Below are 20,889 nucleotides of genomic sequence, written 5' to 3'. Positions count from 1 at the left end.
GGCCATCGTTGGAGATTTGCCCTTTTCTCCACTGTAGTGTGATCTTGGAGTTAGTATATTTAGTTGAGGTGTGTGTGTGGGGGGTACAGCCCTCCACACTGGGGGTGGGGGTGCAACCCCCCCCCCACCAAAGTGGGTTTTAAATAGTGCTGTTTTTGTTCTGGTCGATGGGTTGGCCAACTGTTTTTTCCCCTGGGAAAAACTTCACTGAAACTATCGTTCAACTGAATAAGATTTTGTTTAATAGAGTTCGTCGAAGAGGTGTTCAGTAAGTAGTGTGTTCAATAAACTGATATAGACCCAAGCTGATATGATATCAGATTTCTGACACTAGTATCTTTTTAATGAACTGGTATCACTGCCATTAAGTAATTCAATATGATGAAGTTCTGTTACAATTCTTGGATTATTTATTGCTTGGTTGTTTCCATGGTACAGAGGAATGAAGCCCTACAGACACAGAAAAGGCTAGAAGAGAGTGGCTGAGCCTAACATATTAACTGTACCTATCAGTGGGTGGGTACAGCTTCTTGGTGGAAGTGATGTTTCAACCATTTTTTGAATGCTTAACAGAGCTGATATCCTAGCAGCATTCTGAGTGTTGGCATCTCTTTTATGAAGAGTACAACTGAAGTCACTCCCAGTGACTAACTCAAACTGATGAAGTTATGATGTAATGCTTAGAATATTTCCTTTCTTCCTTCCTTGTTCCCATGGCATTGAGGGATGAAACACTGATTCTAATCTTGGTCACCCATGTTCAACTAGTAGAATGGTCAAATGGACACTGACACAGTCAGGCAGGGAGGATGATCTTGAGTGGTTGGGCATATCACATAAGGGACACCTGCCAGTGGGGATCACTAATTGAAGAGGTTGGGCTTTATGTTGTTATAGTGCTGCAAGGGCTGCCAAGCCTTGGAGGTAGATACATGTCTCTCTCATGCCAGATAGCTATTTCAGAACTGTAAGCAGCCAACAGGGGAGGCATTATTTGGGGTGCATTGAGGACCTCTGTGGAATCAGCGTCTAATACACTTCCTTATACCTGACTTTTATCTTCCAGGGGAATAAATGGGCTGATAAAGCCCAGCCACTGTTCCCTAGCTGTAGGGCTTTTTCCCAGTCTGTTGACACTTAGCTCTCGCCTATGGAAGGAACATATAAGCCAAAGTAGAGCAGTAATAGGAGCCATTGGGCAAATCTCCTGTAAGACTACAAAACATTGCTTGATGAGAACCAGTCTTCAAAAAGAAGCATGTTTAACATACTCTATGTATTATCCAGTTTCATTTTCTGGAATTTTGGTCTTACCTGATCAAAACACCTTGCCAGTGTGACATATGGTTTAATATTAATGGTACAGGTTGCATTCTTCCATTAGCCGGCTACAGCTCTTTTTTTTTTCTGGTGGTTTATGATAAAGCTATCAAAAATGGTAGATGTGTCTGCTAAGCATCTGTTTTTTTTTTTCATTTTAAGACATGTTTCATTTTGGAATGCTAATGATGATTCAGAAATGTTGACTACTTTAAATAACTAAAGATTCTTGCAAATTTCACCTGGCTACATAATCTAATAATGTTATGTAAATGAATGTTCAACAACTGAGTCATCCATTAATATTAAAAGTTGTTGGAGTGAATTGTATTGCAGCTTGTTTTCAGTGCTTGTAATACTAAGTGTAAAACCAGTGGACTTTCTAGACCAGCTAGTTTCTCTACTGTTCTAAACCTAAAGCAGATGATTTAAATGTCCATCTTTGCCAAACAGACAGATATATATGCAGCCACAAAATATACTTTCTCATGATCTGAGTTACTTTTGTTCAGCCATACATTGAACATTACTTGTTGTACAAAGTCTGCATTATTACATTTATTAAGGACATGTTGTCCACATTTTCAAACACAAAATGAAAATACTGAATAATATAATGAATTTGACCAAACGTCATCACTGCATTTGTAGTGACATCCAAAACACACCAGCTGATGAATATATTTCAATATTTAATCCACACAACTCACTAGGCAAACTAAATCAGAAAAAAATGTCATGCATTTGGCAATCTCTCGCAGACAGTCTGTGATTAATACATTAAGTTTCAGTCATAAATAAATTATCATTACTGTATAGTTATGGCACCTTTATGGTTATAACACTACCCCGGTAAACATATATAAGTGAGTAAATAAATAAATGGCTCTCAGAGAAATGCTCCATGGGTGGGAAATCTAATCATATAATGGGAACTGATTCCAAATAAAATGAAGCATTAGCATTAAGAGTCTTATGTGTAACTGTATGTGTGTGTGTGTATATATATATATATATATATATATATATATATATATATATATATATATATATATATATATATATATATATATATATATATATATATATATATACATATCTATTTATAAACATCAACACAGCTTAACCCAGCCACTGGGGATGCACAAGACAGTGCATTTCTTTGAGCTGGTCCCAAGTCCGGATAAATGGGGAGGGTTGCGTCAGGAAGGGCATCCGGCATATAACTTCACCAAAACATTTCATGCAGACACCAAGAAAAATTTTTATACCGGATCGGTCGAGGCCTGGGTTAACAACGACCGCCACCAGTACTGTTAGCCTACAGGGTGCAGGCAGAAATTGGGCTACTGTTGGCTGAAGGAGGAGAAGAGTCAGAAGACATGGCCGAAGGCAGGAAGAGAGGAGAAAGGCTAGGACTGTGGTAGTGAGGGTCGGAACTTTGAATGTTGGCAGTATGACTGGTATAGGGAGAGAGCTAGCTGATATGATGGACAGAAGGAAGGTTGGTATATTGTGTGTGCAAGAGACCAGACGGAAGGGGAGTAAGGCTAGGTGTATCGGAGGTGGGTTCAAATTTTTTATCATGGTGTGGATGGGAGGAGAAATGGTGTAGAAGTTATTCTGAAGGAACAGTATGCTGAGAGTGTTTTGGAGGTGAAAAGAGTGTCGGATAGATTGATGTTTATGAAGCTGGAAATTGCTGGTGTAATGATGAATGTTGTTAGTGCATATGCTCCACAAGCTGGGTGTGCAATGAATGAAAAAGAAAAATTTTGGAGTGAATTGGATGAAGTGGTGATGACTGTACCCAAGGGTGACAGAGTGGTGATTGGAGAAGATTTCAGTGGGCATGTTGGTAAAGGGAACAGAGGGGATGAGGAAGTGATGGGTAGGTATGGTGTTAAACAAAGGAATGCAGAAGGTCAGATGGTAGTGGATTTTGTGAAAAGGATGGACATGGCTGTGGTGAATATGTATTTTAACAAGAGGGAGGAGCATATGGTGACATACAAGAGTGGAGGAAGATGCACACAGGTGGATTATATCTTATGTAGGAGGGCCAGTTTGAAGGAGATTGGAGACTGTAAAGTGGTGACCGGAGAAAGTGTAGTTAGGCAGCATAGGATAGTGGTTTGTAGGATGGCGTTGGCTATCAAGAAGAGGAGGAATAGTGTGAGGACAGCACCAAGGATCAAGTGGTGGAAATTGAAAAAGGGTAATTGTGAGGTGGAATTCAGGGATGAGTTAAGGCAGGCACTGGGTGGCAGTGAAGAGTTACCAAATAGCTGGATAACTACAGCAGAGCTAGTAAGGGAGACAGCTAGAAAGGTGCTTGGTATCACATCTGGACAGAGGAAGAATGACAAGGAGACATGGTGGTGGAATGAGGAAGTACAGGAGAGTATACAGAGAAAGAGGTTGGCAAAGAAGAAGTGGGATTGTCAGAGAGATGAAGAAAGTAGACAGGAGTATAAGGAGATGAGGTGCATGACAAAGAGAGAGGTGGCGAAGGCTAAGGATAAGGCATATGAAGAGTTTTATGAAAGGTTGGACACTAAGGAGGGAGAAAAGGACCTGTACCGATTGGCTAGACAGAGGGACCGAGCTAGGAATGATGTGCAGCAGGTAAAGGTGATAAAGGATAATGAGGGAAACATATTCACAAGCGAGGAGAGTGTGTTGAGGAGATGGAAAGAGTACTTTGAGGGGTTGATGAATGAAGAGAATGAGAGGGAGAGAAGGTTGGATGATGTAAGGATAGCGAATCATGAAGTACAATGGATTAGCAAGGAGGAAGTAAGGATAGCTATGAAGAGAATGAAGAATGGAAAGGCTGGATGCCCAGATGACATACCTGTGGAAGCATGGAGGTGTTTAGGAGAAATAGCAGTGGAGTTTTTAACCAGATTGTTTAATGAAATCCTGGAAAGTGAGAGGATGCCTGAGGAATGGAGAAAAATTGTTTTGGTACCAATTTTTAAGAATAAGGGTGATGTGCAGAGCTGTAGTAACTACAGAGGGATTAAATTGATCAGTCACAGCATGAAGTTATGGGAAAGAGTAGTGGAAGCTAGGTTAAGAAGGGACATGATGATTAGTGATCAGCAGTATGGTTTCATGCCAGGAAAGATCACTACGGATGGGATCTTTGCTCTGAGAGTGTTGATGGAGAAGTACAGAGAATGTTGGAAGGAGTTGCATTGTGTTTTTGTAGACTCAGAGAAAGCATATGACAGGGTGCTTAGAGAGGAGTTGTGGTATTGTATGAGGAAATCAGGAGTTTCAGAAAAGTATGTAAGAGTGGTACAGGATATGTACGAGGGTAGTGTGACAGCGGTGAGGTCTGCGGTGGGAGTGATGGATGCATTTAAGGTGGAGGTGGAGTTACATCAAGGATCAGCTCTGAGCCCTTTCTTATTTGCAATGGTGATGGACAGGTTGACAGACGAGATCAGACAGGAGTCCCCGTGGACTATGATGTTTACAGATGACACTGTGATCTGTAGTGAGAGTAGGGAACAGGTGGAGGAGACCCTGGAGAGATGGAGATATGCTCTAGAGAGAAGAGGAATGAAGGTCAGCAGGACTAAGACAGAATATATGTGTGTGAATGAGAGGGAGGATAGAGGAATGGTGAGGATGCAAGGAGTAGAGGTGGTGAAGGTGGATGAGTTTAAATACTTGGGGTCAGTAGTTCAGAGTAATGGTGTGTATGGAAGAGAGGTGAAGAAGAGAGTATAGGCAGGATGGAGTGGGTGGAGAAGAATGTCAGGAGTGATTTGTGACAGATGAGTACCAGTAAGAGTGAAAGGGAAGGTCTACGAGAGGGTAGTGAGACCAGCTATGTTATATGGGTTGGAGACAATGGCATTGACAAAAAGGCAGGAGTTTGAGCTGGATGTGGCAGAATTAAAGATGTTAATATTTGCACTGGGTGTGATGAGGGTGGACAGGATTAGGAATAAGTATATTAGAGGGTCAGCCCAGGTTCGAAGGTTTGGAGACAAAGCCAGAGAGGCACAATTACATTGGTTTGGACATGTGCTGAGGAGGGATTCTGAGAATATTGGGAAAAAGATGCTAAGGATGAAGCTACCAGGTAACAGGAAAAGAGGAAGGCCTAAGATAAGGTTTATGGATATGGTGAGAGAGGACATGCAGGTGGTTGGTGTGACAGAGCAAGATGCAGAGGACAGGAAGAAATGGAAACAGGGGATCTGCTGTGGCAACCCCTAACGGGAACAGCCGAAAGAAGATGATGATAAACATCAAAACAGCTTATTAAAACGCTTTATTATAATGCAGTGAAGTAGGTATATAGTTCAGTGTGTTACATATTTTAATGTGCTTTTCATTACCTGCTAGTATTTGAGAAGTATAGACATACCTTTCAACTTTCTGACACTGAAAATCTCAACAAAGGCTCTTGAAAAATAAGTACACCTAGACAAAAGTCTGAACATCTAATTAGCATTAAATGTGCTTATTTAACAGTATAACTCTTCTCATACCCTTTAGGAATGTGGGGTGCAATGCAGTCAGAAATCTAAATTAAAAAACTGAAAGTGATAAAACAAAGGAAATCAACCAACCCATAAGACAATGGAAGGGACTAAAGGGACAAGCAGTACAATGGGGGGTGTTTTAACCATGAAACACCCACAGTTGCACTTGAACCAAAAAACAAGGAACTTAGATTAAACACAAAAGTGCAGAGTACTAGTTTTTCTTTTGCAGTGTTGTGCATTACATGGTTCATTAAAATTGTAAAGAATTGTTCAGACAAAATCCAATCGAAATCTCAAATGCAGGCATTTATGCCTAAAGTCCTACCTGATAAAGAATGGCTAAAATAAATTTCCATGGTGCAAGATGCTCCCATATTAGTAAGGACAAGATTCAAGATGTTATTCCCCTCTTGTGTACTCTGATTAGTTGCTCCATGGTGTTTGTATTGACAAAGTCCAAAAATCTCTTTGATTATGTACTAGAGGTGCTACTGGTTTCCTAGTCTATAGTTGGATAGTTTAAATCACCTAGGAAAATGGTAGTGGGTTTAATACTGAGTGATTCTAGTTCCTGTAGATAGGATATTCAGGTTATTAATTGCCACATAGCTTCAAGAATGGCACTACACTACTTTTGTCATGGTTAGGTTGAATTCTGAAACCTTAAGAGAATGGCAATAAATGGTGCTTTCAGGATTTTGATATACTTCTCTCAGGTAAGGTGTAATATGCATTTAAGGATCCTTGGTAGTTTACTACTCACAAGCTAATAAAACAGCAATGGCAAACAGAGTGAAATGTATACTTTGCTAGAGACTAGTTAGCAACTGAAACCTGGTACTTAATCAGGACGTTCAATTCTGTATCTGCAGATCAAAATCAACAGCTTATAAAGTAGAAAAGTGTAATTTTTCTTTTACAACATCTTGGTACTTTTTTATTTGCATAATAATTGTTCCTTTTAATGCTGTATTTGTCATTTGAATTATAAAATGACTTCTCATTTTGTGAAATCACAGCACACTCTTACTCATATTGTTTTGTACTATCCCTCCTTGAGTAACATAGTTCTGTACGCCATGACTGGGCATGTATTAGCTTGTGAGAAAGCATTACAATGGAATAGCAGGTATCTGAAAAAAATCTGATATAGTCGTGATGCACAATGTTTCGTATTTTTGTAGCTACTGCAAACCTGTTTAGTCTACCCCTTTGTGATGTTACAAGAGTGATGCCTCAAAGGGGGTAAATGAAAGACCAAAGAAGGAAGAAAAAATGATGTAAATCATACCAGCATAATCCAACACAATGTTAGCATGCGTAAATAATAAAATACACTTACCACCATATACTCTCCAGAACTCCTCCTGCAAAATAAAAAGGCAGTCAAATTACTAACATGTTCATATGGAATTATAACTACATACTGAGATGGTTTCAATGTTTTTGTAGTACTCTAATAAGCTACTTTTATTGCATTTTGTATGCCATTACAAAAACTATGCATTTATTACTGAGAATGTCAAAGTAGAAACAATTCTGAAATAAATTGCATCATTTGCCCACTGTGCATGCTATAAAACATCAACACATTATCAAGGATATAACATTTAGAACTGATCCATCCCATTATTGAATTAACTATATGTTTTTAGTTATAAGGAATATCTGTATTTTTGTTAACAAGCTAATAATATTTGAAACATAAATTATACTTCACATATTATCCAAGTGGTAGTTGGAGGCAAGACATAGATAAATACATCTAGACTAGTCTAACTGGTAGTTATAGGCTTTTGTTAGACTAGACATCGATAAATACATAGAGACTAACCTAGTGGGGTTTGAATGGAGAGATGATAAAGCAGCAAGCAAAGGAGGGTAGTATTGCTGGAACTGAATTCATCCTCAAGTGTTAGTGAGTATCTTCAAAAGGTGAACCTTGTTCTTCACAAAATCTCACCAAGATGACACTGATATATAGATTGTATTTTATGTAGTATATATCATGGACAGAAGCAAGTTAAAAAAATAAAAAAGCTGGGTACATAAGATCCAGGATCAAAAAGTGCCCAATCCTGGCATGTGCACTGGTGTCAGGGCTGTAAAAAATGGCAATGTGGAATCCTCAAGACAGAGAAACATTCCCACAATGGGGTTAGGCCAGGACCAGGAAGGTGCCCTCCCCTGTTGTAGAAGGAAGTAGTAGTCCACAAAAATCACAAAAACTGATCGGCCCAAAAAGACCCATAAAGACTCTAGAGTGGACTACCGAGGATAAGAAAGAAATTATGTATTGTCACTATTATGCAAGACACAGAATTTCTAAACATAAAATATACAAAAAGATTAAGAGAAAATTTAGAGGGAAAAAATACTTCAACAAGAAAAACTGTCAGAAGCTTCAAATAAAAATTTGTGTTCATTAATACAACAGATTTGTGAAAAACATTATATGGACCAAGAAACCTTGGGCCGTTTGGAAAAAGAAGTGACTGAGGAAGTGCAAAAATATAAAGAACAAAATCTACAGACTTTTGAAAGGTATAAAAAAGAAATATGGGCACGGGAGAGAAAGAGAGATATGATATGATGCAATATTTATGCAAAAGAGAAAGCCAAATTAATCAACACAAAGAAGGCAGTCCCAAAGATATTTGAAGAGAAATACAAGCAAATGCATCCAGATATGGAAAATTCCACAATAAAAGAAATAAGATCACTAAGAGGTGAATGTAGACTAGAAGATTAGTAAACTAGAAGTTAAAAAAATAGCAGTTGATGTTATAGAATACTGGTGAAGTGAAGCATTTAGTGTAGAAAGTCTACCACAGGTTACATCCCAACATGACGGAACAAGTCCCCAAAGGGAGGAGAAACAGAAGGAGCAGGAGACATCTGAAGAAGAAATATGGACTTGGGAAAGAAAAAGAGATTTAATATGGTGCAATATTTATGCAAAGGAGAAAGCAAAACTAATCAATACAAAAAGAGCAGCACCAAAGATATTTGAAGAGAAATACATGTAAAGGCATTCAGAAATGGAAAATTTTGCAATACAAAAAAAAAAAAATAAGAAAACAGAGAGGAAAAGTAGAAAAGAGGAGTAGTAATAGAGAAGTTAAAGAAACAGAAACCGAGGTTATGAATTACCTGTGAAGTGAAGGATTTAGTGTAGAAAATCTAACTCAGATAACATCACAGTAGGCTAGAGCAATGGATCCCTAAATTAAGGAAAAACAGTGTAGGGGAAACATCTGATCTGTTCCCATTTGAAGATGCCCTGAAGCCTTCTGTAGGAAACTAGCACAAAAGTTCAGATGGAGTTGTACAGCAAAGGAAGGAACAGGAAACTATAGCAGCTTTGATGCAGTCAATGTGTGGAGTGATAGCCAATGAGTTCCCATATGAAAAAGCAATGGATTACACAAGATGAAACTGAAGAGAATGTGGCACAGGAAGATTCTCTGGAACTTTCTGTAGAATGCCCACAGGAAATGGAAAACAAAGAATGTGCCCTCAGTTTAGAAGAAAATGATCTAGGAGAAGAGTTGCTTGATTTAATAGAGAAGGACAGACATATTAAAATAAATGAAAGAAATAGACTACAGAAAGTCAGTAAATCCCAAAAAGTTAAAAGTCTTATAAAACAAATAAACAGAGTAATTAGAACTTTCCATACAGATTCATACATTATAACAGAAGTAAATAGGATATATTACTGTGCAGCTAAATTAATAACAGTCTTATTACATAAACACAGGGTACTAAGGGAAAGAAAGGGAGAAACTGAATGTCATCATGGAAGTATCAAATAGAGAAAACTATAAAGCAGTTAAGACAACCAGTGTCACTGTTAGAAGAGTATATAGAAGAGAGAACAGATCAACAAAAATACTCAGAAAGGTAAACGTGATAAAAGCAATGAGCAGTATCAGGACAGATCAGGATCTATCATGCACTATCGCAAATAATAAACTAAAAATATCAGCACAGGCAGAAAAACTTAAAAGATATACAGATAAATATAAAGAAAAAGTACAAAATAAGCGATTTATCAATTACCTGAAAAAGATTTATAGAGAATTGGGAAACAAAGTAAAAGGAATTGAAACACCACCAAGAAAAGAAGAAATAGATACAGTTTGGAGAAATATCTATGAAGATCCTGTGGAATATAACAAAGATGCTAAATGGATAGAAGAAGTAAAAGAAAGACTAAGAAGTTCAAATGAACTAAGAAGTTCAAATGAATAGGATATGAAATGGGATGAAATAACGGCCTGAGAGATTGAAACAAAGTTAAGAAAAGCTCCTAACTGGAAAATCCCAGGCTTAGATGCAATACTTGCTTCTGGATAAAAGTATTAACATCTTTACATTAAGATTTAGCCACGAGTAAGAACTATTTATATGTGTACCCCGAACAGACACCAGACTGGTTAACAACAGGAAAATAGTGCTCCTACTTAAGAGTGAACCTGCAAGACATCCAAAAAATTATAGACCAATAACTTTGCCTTCTGATGACTTATAAACTATACACCGGAATTGAGGCCGGCAGAGTTTATAGTAATTTACAAGAAAACTCAATTGTGGCAACAGAAAAAAAGGGTAATAAAAGAATTTCATATGCAACAAAGGATCATTTGCTGTTAAATAGAGTCATAATGGAGAACTGAATAAAGGGGGAAGAATCTAAGTATGGCATGGCTAGGCTACAAAAAAAGCATTTGACAGTATCCCACATTTGTTGATAAAAGAGTGCTTAAAAATGTAAAAGATACACCCTAAACTGATTGAATACATTACAGTGACCATGAAATAGTGGCAAACCACTATGCAATTAAGCCATGATAAAGGACAAATTATTATTTTGGAGACAAAAATCCAAAGGGAGATATTCCAGAGTGACTCTTTGTCATCACTGCTCTTTTGTTTTGCCCCTAACCTATTAAGCTGTCTACTTAACAGATTAGGTCATGGCTACAATTTAGCTCCCAGAAAACAATGAAGTGTTAAGACTTCTCATCTTCTTTTTGTAGATGATTTAAAACTGTATAGTTCATCAGATGAAGAAATGAAAGCATAACTGCAAGTGGTCAAAACTTTTTCAGATGATATAAGAATGTAATTTGGTCTTGATGAATGTGCAAAAGCAACCTTTAAAGCAGAAAAGCTGTAGAACCAAGAAAACATTAATCTTGGACAAGAATGTGATATAAAAGAACTTAAGCAAGAGGAAGTGGATAAATATTTGGGAATTGATGAATGATCAACAATAAAACATGAACAAATGTGAATAAAATGTAGTAAGGAGTATTTTAGAAGATTAACATTAATACTGAAAAAGTTTTGACAGCTAGGAACAAAGTCCAAGCTATAAACCAATTTACTCTTCCTGTCCTAAGATTCAGTTTTGGAGTCATTGACTGGCCCCAAAAGGTGTTGGATAGGTTGGACAGGAAAAGAAGATGGATGCTTCATGCTCATCAAATGATTTATAAAAATCACTTGCCTCTCAGCAAGAGGTTCTCTCATTCGATTCTCGGCTGGAGTGTGGGGAGTTCCTTCTGTGTGGAGTCTGCATGTCCTCCCCGCAGTTGGGTGGGCATTCGAAAGACATGCGTAAATGGGCGTGCCTTCGTTGAAGGTTGAACGTTGAGCTAGCACCTCGGCATTCAGCAAAATCTACTGCCAATCATTAACGGACCGGAGTTCCGCTGTGGCAACCCCTAACTGGGAAAAGCCAAAAGACAACAACAACAGTGCATACCAAGATTATATAGTCCCCATTCTGAAGGAGGTATGGGCCTCCTCGAAATTGACTACATGTATAGATCTACAACTGTGGGACTGCATGTATATCTGCTGACCTCATAAAACCCAAAGATAGAAAAAGTTTTGAAACATGAAGAGAATAAGTCTAAGATGACTTCCCTGTTTAGTTTAGCAGAAACATATCAGCATCAAGCAGGAATGGAAATCAAACCAGAAGTAGATAAAAATCAGGTAGAAACTGAATGTGCCAAAAAAACAAACAAAAGAAAGAATATAAGGTAAATGATCAGATGAGAAGGCAAGACGTGGAGAATGCATAAATTGGCAGCACAGTGGTGCAGCAGATAGAGTTGTTACCTCACAGCAAGAGGTTCCCTCATTTGATTCTTAGTTAGGCTGCCTTCAGGCTGCTTTTGGTTTGCTTTTTGATGGGTTACAACAAGGAAAAAAGTAGTATATTTGGATTTGATTCTAGAGGGTAGGAGTGATGATTCCATTGTTACCAGTGTACACAGGAAGTTTTTGGATGGTAGTCAGTACCTCCATGCTTCCAGCTGTCATCCTCCCCATTTACTGGCAGCTCTCCCTTACGGGAAATGTTTGCATTTGTCTAGGATTTGTAATGATAGGAATATTTTGAGACAGGAAATAAGAAATTCAGCTGAAATGTTTTTAGAAAGATGATATGATCCGACCATGGTGAAAGAGGCAGAGTGTAGAGTTATGAATGGCATGGTCCAAAACAACACATTTGAGAATAAAAGGGGTACTATACAACCTCAGGGTACCACATCTAAGCAATACAGAAAAGAACAAGTGTTTTTTCTTTCCATGTATAACATCAAAAGTGAAGAAACTGTAAGTATGGTTAAACACTATTGAAAATTTCTGTTGCAAGATAAATTCTTGGCAAATATATTACCTGATTACCCCTCTTTGTCTTACACGAAGGCTAAAATTATAAAGGACATGTTGGTCCATGGGGCTTTTTCGATGCCATTGATAGATATACAAAGGCCCGTAATGAGTTTAGGCACTTTTAAATGTGGAAAATGTTCAGTTTATTCTCATGTTGTTAATTCTTTCAGCACTATTAATAATGTTAAATGTATATCTAGAGGGGTATATACATGTGATAGTAAAGGGGTTGTATATGTTTTACATTCGGGAAACAAAAAGGATGTCCCGTACTAGATTTTTAGAGCACTTGAGGGATATAAAACACCAGAGAGAAGACAAAATAATTTCTGCTCATTTTAAAATAGAACATAACTAACTTTGCTTTATTGCAAGGTTCAGTACTGGAACAAATTAATTGTAGATGGGGAGATGAACAGCAAGAAAAGTTGTTGTATAGGAAATGTATTTACATTTTAAAATACAAAACATTGGTCCCTAAGGGACTAAATAATGAGTTAAACTGCAAATGATTACTTTAAATGTAATGTTACTAATTGTTTAATTGTGTAATTGGAACTCATTTGAGTTCATTTGATGATTGGACTGTATAAAAGTGGAGGTCTTGGATTGTGTATTTGTATTCCTAGAAGGTGTTTACATCGAGGCGGTAGAATAAGTGAATAAAAGTATTTAATTTTAATATCGAATTGCTGTGGAACTGCTCTATTTTTTGTTTTGTTGTTGAAGTATTTTAGAGTGAAGGCAGTATTATTGTTTTATTGTCTTCAGTGCAGAGTCTGCATGTCCTCCCTTTGTTAACATGTATTTCCTCCAGGTGCTCTGGTTTCCTCCCACATTCCAAAGACATTTGCCTGGAACTTTTCTCCCCAAACCTCCTCTGAAAATGGGCTCTGTCCCAGTTGGGCTTTCCCAGTAAACAATGTTAAATAAAATAAATAAATAAATAAATAAAATATAGCTGCAAGTATAGAAAACTGTTGGAACAACCTCATGTTGATCAGGACCGAATGCAGGAATGGATAAGGAGAGGTGAATTTAAACCAAAAGTTGAAAGGTTAATATTGGCGGCCGAAGATAGTGGATTATGTACTTGTTGTTTTACAAAGTCCATTGAACATGTGCTAGAAACATGAAAAGTAGGCTTTGTAAAACAGAATTGGAAAGTCACACATCTTGTTGCTGATTGTGATATACTAATGGCAGAAGGGCTGTATACTGAAAGGCATAATAATATGGCAAGACTGTTGCTTTGGGGATTGTGGGATCACATATTACCAACAGTTCAAAAACAGATGAGAGAAAACCAGATATAGTAGTCGATAAAATGAAGGCAAGAGTAGCATTGATCATTGAAATTGCTATGCCCAGTGACTACAGTGTCTTACAAACATATGCAAAGTCATACAATACCAGGATTTGCAGGCAGAAACTAGGGCAATATGGAAGAAGGATACCCAGACAGTTCCACTAGTAGTAGGAACAACAGATCTTTTAAAAAAGAATTTACAGTCATACTTAGATATGTTACTGATACATGTAACTTTGTATGAATTGCATAAGGAGTCATTACTGGGTACATCACAGGTGCTGCAAACAGCACTTCTAGCTAATATCAAAGACTGAAACAATACTAATTTCATGAACTTTAATCATACTTTGACTTAGAAATGGGGTCCATTCCTGTCATAGTATTAGAAATCCAAAAGACTTGGAGAAATTAAAATCGACTAGCCTAACTGTTAATTACTGGCTCCTGCTAGGCTAGCCATAGATAAGTACATACAGAATAGTCTAACTGGTAGATATAGGCTCCTGCTAGACTATATATAGATAAATACATACAGACTAGCCTAACTGGTAGTTATAAGCTTGTGCTAAGCTAGTGATAGATAAATACATACAGACTAGCCTAACTGGCAGTTATAGGCTCCTGCTAGACTAGATATAGACAAATACATGCAGACTAGCCTAACTGGTAGTTATAGGCTTCTGCTAGGGTCTATATCTTGAGATCGACATCCAAAAATGTCGAATTTCACTTGTTCGACACTAAAATGTCGAACTCCAAGTTTCCTGAACTGCCAGATGGAAAAAAATTGGTTGGCTGTTCTGTTACACCTGCCCTTTCCCTGACTGTAGTGCAGTCTCGGAGTTAGAATATTTAGTTGGGGGTGGGGACCCCACCCCTACATTGTGGGGTGAAGACCCCAACTTAAATATGTTTGTTTTGTGTTTGGCAGCCGGCATTGGTGGGTTTATTTCTTTCCATTGGAAAGAAATCAGTGATTTGGTTGTTCGGGAAACTTGGAGTTCGGCATTTTCATGACACACACGAAGCAAATAATAAGTGTAGCTACCTCTCTCTCTCTGAATATATCTATATATATATATATATATATATATATATATATATATATATATATATATAGCTACTTAAAACACGAACTTAATCCACTTGTTCACAGTGGATTCTCGATTTCGAGAAAGTGCACTCTTCCTCAAAAAAACCATTAACAAACCATTAAGAAATGGATGCCGAGCACACTACAGTGGGGAAAGGGAATTTACGTGTTTCCCCACTGTAGTGCGATCTCGGAGTTGGTATATTTAAGTAGGGGGGGTGTGGTGGGCACAACCCCCACATGGGGGCTGCAAGTGGGCTTGCCCCCTTGCAAAAACAATATTTTATTGTTTTTTTATTGGTTCGGTGAACCGATGTTTGTGAAAGTGCACTTTTGCTTAAGTGCACTTTCGCAAAACTGAGAATCCACTGTTCGTTTTCGAACAAGTGGATTTTCTGTGTTTTTAAGTAGACCCATAGATATATATATATATATATGTGTGTGTGTGTGTGTGTGTGTGTGTGTGTATCAAATCACATGATGAGAATTCAATGGAACTGTCACTGAACCTTAATACCTCAGTCACTCATCACTGACTGTCAAGCCACTCTAAGATTCCACATCAATGGGGATTAGGAAGTGCTTCCTAAACATACTATCACATGATCATGTGATATAGCTCTTGCAATTGTCTATGAGGAGGTGATCAGTCATTTTTCATCAACTGCTTGTATGTAAATGATGTGGCACTAGATGGAATATCAGGATCCCCAACACCCAAAAGTACATAAAAGCCTGTTACTTCTTTATAGGTTCAAAGGTATATACTAGGCTAATGACCACCAGGGATTTTATATGCCTAGCCGTGCAATCCAACCCTTCTGTATCCATATGTATCATGGGCATTTACTGGGAGGTGGGGTTAAGAAGTTTCTGGAGGTTATGTGGGGGATTTTTGGGGCATTACTGTATGTCTCTGTCTATCAGAGACAAGGAGGCAAAACCCATGGTGAATTTCCCATCCACTCATCAAGGTTACACTTAAATAGGGTTAGAAGCCTGTACCAGAGCATGGGAATCCTCTGAGACACATATATGTCTTGTCAACATGTCTTATTTATGTCATAAGCAAAATTTAAATCCTTGAAGGTAGTGGATCTGATGTTTGTTCTGCAGATGTAAAAAAGTTTCATCAGAGCAAGATACAAGGTTGCCTTTTATGCCAGGCATAGATCACCTCTCAGCAACCTGTAGGCGACAGAGTATAGTGACAGGGCATTAGGGCTTTAAGGCAATCCTTATAGGGCAATGCATTTATACCCCGGATTCTACTGGTAAAGGACCTCTGTGGCCATTCCAACTGCTGCATATGTCTAGCCAGTTACATGCCGAAGGGGAAATTATACTCAATGATGGGTATGATAAAGGCCAAATAAACTGGCACTGTGAATTCCTTGCACCTTGATGCCATGCCCTTACTTATAACTTAGGCAATACAGAATGATTTTCTTACTACCTTGACCAGATGTTGGTCAAAGGCCAAATTACCGTCTACATATGTTCCCAAGTCCCTGACTGCTAGATCAACTCTTAGCGTGTCTTACTGACTGAGTAATTAGCCTGGGTGGCAATTTTCGCAAATGGTACTATAATGCATTTCTTGGCATTGAATTTTAATCTGTGACTTTGACACCAGTCATTTGTCCGTGTTACACCCTCTTGTAAGATGTTTGTAGCATGAGGGGATTCTATGACAGCTCCCAATTTGCAGTCATCTACAAACCTGGTGAGCCAAAGCACTTGAAATTAGTCTTTACTTCCAAGAAGTAGGTGGCAAATAGAAGCAGTTCCAGCATGGAGCCCTGAGGTACCCCACTGTTCAGCAGTCTCTCAGTGGACATGGTATCACCAGTCCCGACTTCCTGTGTTTTGTCTGTGGGCCAGCTGGAATTCCACTAAGTTATTTAAGAGTTTATTCCCAGATCTGTGAGTTTCTTAACTCTGCCAGAGTGGGGTATTGAACTGAACACCTTAGTCAAGTCCAGGTGGGTGGTATGCACCGTTTCCCCTTATCCATTGCCTTGGCGACATTTTTAAAAAAGTCTACCATGTTTAGTAGGCATGACCTTCCCTTGTCAAAGCCAAACTGGGTGAGGTCCAGTATCTGAATGTTACCTATGTCTTTGTTGATTATTCCCATGAAAATTTCTTGCATGGCTTTGCATGTTACACTAGTCAGACTAACAGGTCTGTAGTTTCCTAAGTCAGTTGATGGTTCTTCCTTGAGAAGTGCAATAACTGTTGTAATCCTCCATTCTCTAAGTACAAAGAATATTTAGAGGCTATAGTTGAAAAATGACTCAAGTGGTCCTGACAGGCCATGCTTTGAGCTATTTAGGAGGCAACCTGGAATATTGTCGGGGCCCACAGATGCTGTGTTTTTGGCCTTAGCAAGCACTGCCAGGATGTGCTTCCTGTTAATAGTTGGGGTATTATGCTAGTAGGTATTTCATGAGAGGAGGCAGGGGACAGTGGGGTGTGAAGTTTGAGCTGAATTTGTCAGCCAGCAAATTCAGTATGTTACTTTGCTCTGTAAAGGTGGCACCACTGACCACCAGTTCAGCATACTGATGTGCTGTCTTCAAGATTTTGAACATCAGTATAGATGGTCATTTGGTTATCTTTAACCTGTGTGGCTATCTTGACTTCATGGTTGGCCTTGTTTGACTTAAATGGTCCTCTCACACACACACACACACACACACACACACACACACACACACACACACACACAGACATATATATATATATATATATATATATATATATATACACACACACACACACACACACACACACACACACACACACACACACACACACACACACACACACACACACATATATATACATGCATGCAGAGATATAAATACAGGAAGAGAGAGAGAGATGTGCATCCGGAAATAAAATCCATAATGCATTGAAGTGGATAGATGGATAGTTGGCTCTTGCAGCCAGGGTCCTTCTCTCAGATCTAGAATTATGCTAAGTATGCATAGCTTTCACATCAAAATTTATAGCAACTATATATATGTAACAGTCTATTGATAACACACCGGGATGACTGCTCTGATGACTAAATCATAAAAGTGCTCATGAGCATAAAGCTTGTGGTCAAGAATATGTCATCCAACACAACATTTTTAATGAATGCTGCATATGTGGAAACAGTTTCTATAGAATGTGCCTTTGGGGCCAACTGATGTGTGAGTCAGAGTTCAGATATATCATCCAGTCCATACTATGTCATTAAAATGAACCAGAGGAGCGTGTGATGTAAACAGCGAAAAACTTCAGGAGAAGCAGTAGAAAAAGTAGCATTTGTATTTCCTAGTTTGGAAATACAGTGACACTCCACTGCAGGGACTTCTGTTGCAACAGTTCTCTTGTTAATCATCAGAATGCACAAAAGCTGATTACCTTCTTCAACAACCGACAGCTGAAAAATCAGTATAAATAAAACTAAAGCTGGAAGGGACACACAAACAAGTCTTGAATGCTTGAATGCAAAACCACAAACTAGTAAAACCAAAAATGGCAAGCAGCACTGTAAGCAGAGTCGTAGGACCGATAACTTTCCAATATACGCAATTTAATAATGAAATACAATACACTAACACAATAAACTGAGCGCTTTCAGTAGGATCAGTGTCCTACCTTCTTCAGATACCATACAGGTCAATTAACAGGGTTTTTATATCATTAGAAAGCCACAATTAAACAATTAACCAAATGCCAGAATAACTCAACTTGTCCTTAAAGGTGCAGTGGATATCTTGGTGCTATGCGTCCTATATGTAAACCAATATAAGTGCACTTTTCTCAAATTTAATAAATACCTACGTAAAAAGTCTTACGACTCTGCTTACAGTGCTGCTTGCCGTTTTTGGTTTTAAAGCTGGAAGGGAATTTGTAGAGACAGAGGTACTGATATAATAGTAATGTGGCTCTCTGCTGATGTCAGGACTTGCAATGTTGAGTTTCAAATGCCAAAATAAAAGTCAGAGATTACAACAGAATGAGTATCAAACATTACTTTTTTTCTGACAATAAATCAGCACTGTGGGAATTGTGATTATCTAGAGATACAGGAGGACGTTTCTCAAGCTGTGACTTCAAGTGAAGCTGCAGTTCAGCAAGAACTCTCCTAAAAGGGACTTCTGATGCCAGAACTGAGTAGCCCTATCAAATGCTCTATATAAGATCATCACTGAGGAAATCAAACACACACACACACACACACACACACACACACACACACACACACACACACACACACACACACACACACACACACACACACACACACACATGCACACATATATAGATTTACTATCAAAACATGGAACAGCACTTATGCAAAACTGGGATGGTCGAATGCATGTTTTCCAATTTACATAATGCCAATGCAAAAATATTTGAATCCACATTCGCGAATAGTAGTGTATATTTGCTAATAGACGATCGATGTTCTTATAACAGATCGCACTACAGTGGGGATCAGGAAATTTACCCTTTTCCTCACTGTAATGTGATCTCAAAGATGGAATATATGATATGCAGGGGGTATGGAGGGTCCAAGGGGGGGCTTGCACCCCTGCAAATCTAAAAGGGAACACACACATCCAAAACAGGAAGTTAGGGATTTCGAATAATGATCCCCATGTTTATGACGTTCGGATATTAGTATACCTGAAGTTTTTAAAATCAACATATGTAGTCGATGTTTTCATTAAAAAATATTGTGTGCCTCCTCATTTTATAGTAAACAATGCAACTAAATGAAGAGCACAGTGCCCCATGATTAGCAAAGTATGTTTGGAGAGTTATCACTTCCATATTAGACTGCCTTACTGATTACAAAGAGGTGTTTCAAGCCAAGATTTAAAGGTGTGTGATTCCCTGAAATACTACATTGGGATCTTTTCCTGGCTCCTATTTACACATACAGTGTTATTTGTCAAGTTAAAGAAAATGTAGAATTTCATGCAGAGTTCCAGGTATTGTTTTCCCCTGTAGTATTACACATCCACATAAAATAGACCCCCATGAAATATACTGCAGTGTTCAGTTTGTCCTCATTATTTATTGCACTATTAAAATGTCTGACATATAACATTGTACTCGTCTTTCCCTATATTCTCAGTAGTTTTTATTCCAAATTTTCTAAAAAGCACTACTAGTTTTTATTAAAAATTTTCCAAAAAAAAACACCACTTAACCTATCTATGTTACTGACACACACACACACACACACACACACACACACACACACACACACACACACACACACACACACACAGCAAATAATATGTTTATCTAGCTCTCTCTCTGAATTATTTATATATATATATATATATATATATATATATATATATATATATATATATATATATATATATATATATATATATATATATATATATATATATATATGGGTCTATGTTTCTTGATCGAAATTACAAAATCTCGAACAAGAAACATAACGACCCACTTAAGCGAAAGTGCACAACATCGAAAGTGCACTTTCGCTTAAGCTGATCGTCAAAAAACAAAAAAAAAAATTAAAAGTGTTTATGCAGGGGGGCAAGCCCCCCTGCACCCCCCATATGGGAGGCTGTGCCCACCACACCTACCCTACTTAAATATACCAACTCTGCGATCGCACTACAGTGGGGAAAGGGATAGATTTCCTTATCCCCACTTCTTCTTCACACACATATATATATATATATATATATATATATATATATATATATATATATATGTCTACAGATATATATATGGGTCTACCTGATTTAGTCAAAATCCCATATTATCGAATCTCACTTTGTTGACACTCAAAATATCGAATTCCCACTTCATCGAAGCAGTGGAACAATGAATATATTCCCAGGTTAAGTAACCTGTTGTGTGAGACAATGAACTTTTCCTTTTTCCCAACAGTAGTCCGA

At 38.0% G+C, this 20,889-nt stretch overlaps 1 protein-coding gene across 1 annotated transcript in view; it reads right to left on the bottom strand.

Moving 5' to 3' along the window:
- The window catches only part of LOC122802847 (coagulation factor VII-like), a 366,027-nt gene that overhangs the window by 189,961 nt on the left and 155,177 nt on the right, over nt 1-20,889 (bottom strand). The window contains exon 3 of the mRNA XM_044072638.1: nt 7,174-7,198. Coding sequence (XP_043928573.1) covers nt 7,174-7,198 — 25 coding nt within the window. The remainder of the gene's footprint in view (nt 1-7,173; nt 7,199-20,889) is intronic.

Source organism: Protopterus annectens, chromosome 5.part0 (assembly GCF_019279795.1).
Source record: "Protopterus annectens isolate FY-2018-M chromosome 5.part0, PAN1.0, whole genome shotgun sequence".
In the NCBI taxonomy this organism is placed as follows: domain Eukaryota; kingdom Metazoa; phylum Chordata; order Ceratodontiformes; family Protopteridae; genus Protopterus; species Protopterus annectens.
The sequence above is the reverse complement of the archived record's forward strand: the minus strand, read 5'-3'. Positions and strand labels throughout refer to the sequence as shown.